This window comes from Theobroma umbraticum, unplaced genomic scaffold, assembly GCF_002168275.2.
Source record: "Theobroma umbraticum cultivar Fairchild unplaced genomic scaffold, ASM216827v3 scaffold_12.0, whole genome shotgun sequence".
NCBI classification, from domain to species: Eukaryota; Viridiplantae; Streptophyta; class Magnoliopsida; order Malvales; family Malvaceae; genus Theobroma; species Theobroma umbraticum.
In genome coordinates, this window is record NW_018397272.1 from 2,538,093 (window position 1) to 2,544,261 (window position 6,169).

Sequence of the window (6,169 nt, forward strand, 5' to 3'; positions counted from 1 at the left end):
AATAAAAAAAATTAAAATTAATTATGAATAATATTTATACGTGTAAAATTTTAAAAAAAATAAAAATATTATACTTTTTAATAAAATTGGAAATTATAGAACATAAATTGAAAATATGATTATTTTTTATTGAAATTCTCAATGTATTCTTTAATAGTATAAATTTTTAAATAAACAACATTTTTATATTAATTTATTAATTAAAAATTAAAAAAATTATCATGTTAAAATCCAAAAGGAAATTCGATTTTTTTAGTATTTTTATTTAAAATCTAAATTATTGAATCTAAAAAAAATAATTTTTCATATTTCAATTCAAAATAAGTAAATGGATAAATAATTTTTTGATAATTAATTAAAATTAAGTTTGTAAAAATTATATCAACTGTATAGTATGATATATTTTCGATATTTGATAAAATACAATACAATTATCCATATGTATCATTTTCTACAACTTCATATTGTATTGTACAACATTGATAACACAACCCAATTATTGATGGCCTTTTAAGCTAGATTTGTGCTATGAAATTAGCCAATTAATTAAATAAGATAATATTTAAAATATATAAACAACTTATTATTCAACTCAAATCGAATAATTATATCACAATGGAATAATGGAGTTATATTTAAATAAATTAGTTGTATTTAAATATATTTATGGTATTACGTCACACACATAAAATTTGTATAATAGACGTATCATATTTGTGATACATTTTAATAAGATGAATTAATTTTATTGTATCCATATCGACTCATTTATTTATAATATCTTCAATTTTATATAACAAAATTATCATTGGTTAACACGAATTGGTGACTCTAATTAAGATGTAAGTTTGTGTATCATGCTAATAAGCTTATTTGCTTCATGATCATCTCATGACTCTAAATTAAATAAAATTAAGTCCGATAAAAACAATGCTACTTTGCTTGAAACGAAACAATAGAGATTCAAATAAGAATCAATTATTATTATTATATATTTAGTTTAATTACATGGCAGAATCTAATAGGCCGTCATAAATTAAGCTTCTTTTAACGTACACCAAGCCAACACAACACAAACAGATCTCTTCCAAACTTTTAAGAAGTTCAAAACTAAAAAACCTGGGATTTTTATTCTCTGCAGAGACAAGAATGTCTAGATTAACTCTGGGTATAGTTCTGATAATCCTAGGATTAATGTTGGAAACAGACATTGGGGAATCAATGAGATTTGAGTTGGAGTCAGGGAACACAAAGTGCATTTCAGAAGACATCAAAGCAAATGCAATGAGTGTTGGTAAATACAGCATTGTCAATCCAAACGAAGGTTACCCTTTGCCTGATTCCCACCGACTCACTCTCAGGGTACGCCCCTTGCAATTCTTTTTTTCTTGTTTTTCTTTTTTCTGTGGTTTGTTGATTTTTATTTCTGTGGGAAGCTGAATTTAGTTTGGAAAGTTTGTGATATAATTAGGAGTTAAAGTTTCTCTGTTTGTCAAAAAGAATATGTTTTCTCTTTTGCTAAGTGAATATTTATTGGATTTGAATTGTTGAAAATGGGTATTTTAATTCCTTCTCTTTTGGGTTAGATGCATTTCTGTTGTTGGGATAATTTTCCTGTTGTTGATTTGTTTCTATTTTTCCCATTTCTTATAGCGTTCATTTTTAATTCCCAAAAAACAAAAAGGATTAATGGGTATACATAAAATTATGAAAGACGGATCATGCTTTTGAATTAGCTGTCCTTGCTTTAGAAATTTAGGAGATGGATTTCGGTGATAACAAGGTGTCTACATTTTTAGGTGACTTCACCTTATGGGAACAATAATCACTATGGAGATCGTGTGGATTCAGGTACTTTTGCGTTTACTGCAGTTGAGGGTGGTGATTACACAGCTTGTTTTTGGGCAACCGACCACAAGCCTCCTGTAACGATTACAATTGATTTTGATTGGAAAACTGGTGTTGCTGCTAAGGATTGGTCCAAGGTTGCCAGGAAAGGGCAGGTTGAAGTAAGTGTATTTACCAATATCCTTTTCATTTTGTTGGTGGTTGGATATTTTATTAATGTTTAAACTATATTTTGCAACTTTTGGAAACAAAAGTAGATTTATAGGATTGTTAATGGTCGTACTTTCTTAGATTACATAATGGCTGCTCCTCTTGATTTATGCAAAGCTGTCATTTAAAAGGGCTGACAACATGCCAGTAGTTGAAGTTAGCCAAACATTCTTATACGTTAGCAAATTTTCTTCACAGCAATTAACAGTTAGCTATCATTTGCTTTGTGTTCCCTTTTATGTTTTGTACTTGAACTATGTCCGTAGACTGCATTTAGTTTAACATGAACACTATCAATAATTTTCTGTATTTCTGAAGGATGTTCTGAGACTTGGAATGAACTACATTTTTGGTGTTATTAATATATATGTGCAATGATATGATTTAACCTGCTTAAAGAAGTTGCAACCAAAAGTGAGTTAAAGGATTAGTTTTGATGGTAATTTTACTCTCTGTGGTGGAAAGTGGATGTTCTTTGGTAGGTCTGGATGGTTTCGTTTTCTGCCTATATATGAATTATAAGTGTAATCGATCTTAGCATGGAGCTGCTTTGAGAACATAGGAGGGCGAGGAAACGGCAAATCTGTGGTTGTAAACCATTCTGTGTGAATTATGATATGATGTGGATTTCTGGAGGCCTCTAAGAAGTTAACATATGCTATTTTATAGTTCTTGGTCATAACATTGGGTGCCTGTTAGCATGAAAAAAGAAATAATTAAATGAACAGATGCCACATGACAACTTTAGTGAGAGTTTTGGATTGTATCATGTTTATTGAGTTAACAGTTCTTTCCTTGTGATAGACAATGAAACTTGAGTTGAAGAAATTGTACGACACTGTCACGTCTATTCATGAAGAGATGTTTTATCTTCGTGAGAGGTATGAAATAACTAGTGTTGTTATTATAAGCTTTCTGTTGGCTTGGAATCCATCTTTTCTTATCTAACTTCTTCTATTGGCATATTATTCTCCTTTAAGAAAGAAAGACACTTAACTTTCCTCACTTTCCAAGGAGTTGAATTTCCATACATTGCGAGTTTTGATAGATTTGTCCACATAAACAGATTTTAGGGTTTCTCATCAAGGGTAATATTTTGTCTTCTTCCCCATTCCGACCCTCCATTTGTATGCTGTTTCTCTTAAAATGAATTTGGGTTCAGGGCTTTGTTCCTATCATAACTCTGCTTCTGATGCTAAATTTGGATGTAACAGAGTCAGATTACATTCCTTCTTTTAAGGAAGATAAATTGTCAAATTAACATTGAAAAAGCATTTGTCTCAGGTTATAGCTAATGTAGCACCAGTAGGTTTTTATGTGCGTTGATCTTTCCTTCTCTATCTGTTTTGTTCAGGGAGGAAGAAATGCAACAGCTTAATAGAGAAACAAATTCCAAAATGGCTACTCTTAGTTTCTTTTCGCTTGTTGTTTGCTTGTCTGTGGCTGGGTTGCAGATATGGCATCTAAAGGCATTTTTTGAGAGGAAGAAGCTCCTGTAGTTTTGCTCTGTTCACCTTGTCACTCTGTTTGGAAGTCATAGGCTTCTCATTTGTGCCTTCATTGTTATCGCAGAGGCTAAATTTAATAGACTAACTTATCAGTTAAGCTGGACTTGTAGTTTGCACAAGTTAACACTAGAACATCGTCCTATATGCTCTAGTTTGAACTTTATTTTTTATTGATTAATTTGTTGAATCAAGTTATACTTTCTGACTAATTTCTAAGTTGGAGGAAATTTGTATGGAAAAGCACAAGGATTATATGAAAGAAGTGTCTGATTATGGTGCTTACTAGTTTCAAGTAGTATTAACGACATGATTGATTCCGTATGCTGTTGATTACCACCCAGAAGTTGAGACTCAAAGCTATAACAGCTGACGCATTATGCAGTCGAATAGGCAAATTCGTTCATTAAAATCTATGGCACATTGCTTTACTAGCATATTAAACATTGGAAGCATTCTTTAAAGCAAGCGAGATGTTTAGATCACTGTTGGGAAACAGTGTAATCGTTTTCAGACGTACATGTTTAGATTACTGTTTATTTTGTAAGCAATAAAAAATAAATCAACTAAAGAAATACAGGAAATGTTGAGCCTGACCCACATTACGGTCATTACCGCCAAAATGTACCAGACAAAACAAATAATCTGGAGTGGGTGACGGTCGAAAGCTTGGAACTTTTTCATTTTCAAAAACTATTACCATTTCAGAAATAGCAGGATATTTGGACTCTAAAACAGAGCCTCCCCACTTTTGTAACGGCCGATGGATAATAGTTTCCTGTCTAATTTATCAAAAACATCCAACCGGTAAACATAAATCACTTCTCATTTTAAGAATCCTGATTAAGTTAACTCAACACCCAAAGGTGCAGTGGAAAGGTGTTGGTTCAAGATAACGTCCGGAGAACTTGAAAAAGAAAGAAATTTCAAAGGCACACATAAGCATCACATGGCATCATTACATAATCATCATCAAGTTGATATCATGCAAGCACAACACAATAACCCAAATGTTTGGGGATTTTATTGACAATCAGAGTTACTGACACACATGAACCACTCGGCAACAGTAGTAGATACCAGCAAAGGAGGCATGCCTCAACCTTTATTTAGTAGTAGCTACTATGGCACGAACTCCATTCAGAGATTTACCACCAGTCTGATTACTCATCATCATCATCATGGCGCCTGTGGTGGTGGTGCTTATAGCGGTGATGCTTCTTCTCCTCATCATCATCAGAGTTGTCATCCCCCTGCAATGTTTAATTTCATTCAATCAGATTAGTTGACACAAACAATCAAACATAAACAAGTACAGATATAACAACATAGTTCACCTTTTTCCCACAACCAAAAAAAAAAAAAAAAGTCCAACAAATGATAGTATAACTTACTGAAACTCCAATCAATTCCAGATAATCTACCATATTCATTTCATATTTCTTGACATCTCTACAACATAATGCTAAGCATAACTAAACATGAATAATTTGCAAGTCCCTAGTTTCAACATATAGCTGTACAAGCAGAAAAAGAAGGATATTATTATTCAGAACTTCAAAGTACAAGTGTACAAAAAAATCTAATTTTACTAAATGGAAATGCCTTGATGAATGAAAAGGCCCAAGCTTATCCTTCATTTTCCAATGGAGATGATAAATCACAAATCAAAATAACAAAAGCAGCCATAGCAATGTGTTCTAGAGACAATATTTCCTATATGTCATTAAAGTAAGTGAGTTCAGAACACCAAACATTCTTCTAAACAAGAAGCAAGATATAAAATCAAGCTTATTCATAAATTTTTCTTCAATAAAGAGCTTGCTAGAAAATGTTGACCTGGGACAAAAAACCAAAAGAACAGAATGCTTCTAATGATCTTTAAAGCTAATTAGGATATCAAATAAATAGAAAAAAACAAGTTAGAAATGATCAAGTTTTAGTACTAACTACTAAGAATTGACACTTATATGACAAACAATTACTTCCGGAAATGAAGTGTCATAAAATCCATACATATGCTAATATTCACTCCCTGCTTGCCACCCTCAACACAAATATCAATACAATTTTAACTCATTCCAACTCTAACCTAATAACAGCTAATAAGTCTGCAAATTCCACATCTTCAAGCACACCCTATCTAAATACTAAAGCATGACAGGATCAATACCGTGTATACCAGCTTTGCAGTTTACACGTATAAATCTAAACAATCGAAGAAAAAAGTTCTGAAGTCATCAAAGACAAAGCTAAAAACTTTCATCAGACACAAAACTAAAACTACACAACACATTAAGCTATCAACTTTTTTCGGTAAAAATCAATCAGAACAAGTAAAACTACTTACATATTTCTTGCGGCCATAACCTTCATCACCACCATAACCATGACTCGTCCTCCTTTCATCATCCGAATCATCATTTTTCCTCCCATAACTCGGCTTCCTATACTCTCCTTCCTCTGCCTCCGATCTCCGATAACTTGGTTTCCTCTCATACTCACTCCTCTCTCCTCCATACTCCTCCCCACCATAGCTCTCCTTCGTCCCATAGCCGGACCCATATCCTGTCTCCATCCTCTCTCCATAACGCGATCCTTGCTCG

At 32.6% G+C, this 6,169-nt stretch overlaps 2 protein-coding genes across 2 annotated transcripts; one reads left to right on the forward strand and one right to left on the reverse strand.

Annotated features, from left to right (window-relative positions):
- The first annotated feature begins 1,043 nt into the window (after positions 1-1,043).
- LOC110426681 (emp24/gp25L/p24 family/GOLD family protein) lies at positions 1,044-3,846 on the forward strand. The gene is made up of 4 exons (XM_021441964.1): positions 1,044-1,362; positions 1,800-2,009; positions 2,863-2,939; positions 3,413-3,846. Exons 1-4 carry the CDS (start codon positions 1,150-1,152, stop codon positions 3,555-3,557), a joined length of 645 nt encoding a protein of 214 aa, XP_021297639.1. The 5' UTR covers positions 1,044-1,149; the 3' UTR covers positions 3,558-3,846.
- A 525-nt stretch (positions 3,847-4,371) lies between these two features.
- On the reverse strand, positions 4,372-6,163 carry LOC110426690 (glycine-rich protein). Its single transcript, XM_021441971.1, has 2 exons — positions 5,914-6,163; positions 4,372-4,816 (listed from the first exon to the last, which is right to left on the reverse strand). The coding sequence occupies exons 1-2, from the start codon at positions 6,139-6,141 to the stop codon at positions 4,727-4,729; spliced, it is 318 nt and encodes a 105-aa protein (XP_021297646.1). The 5' UTR covers positions 6,142-6,163; the 3' UTR covers positions 4,372-4,726.
- Between the last annotated feature and the right edge of the window lie 6 nt (positions 6,164-6,169).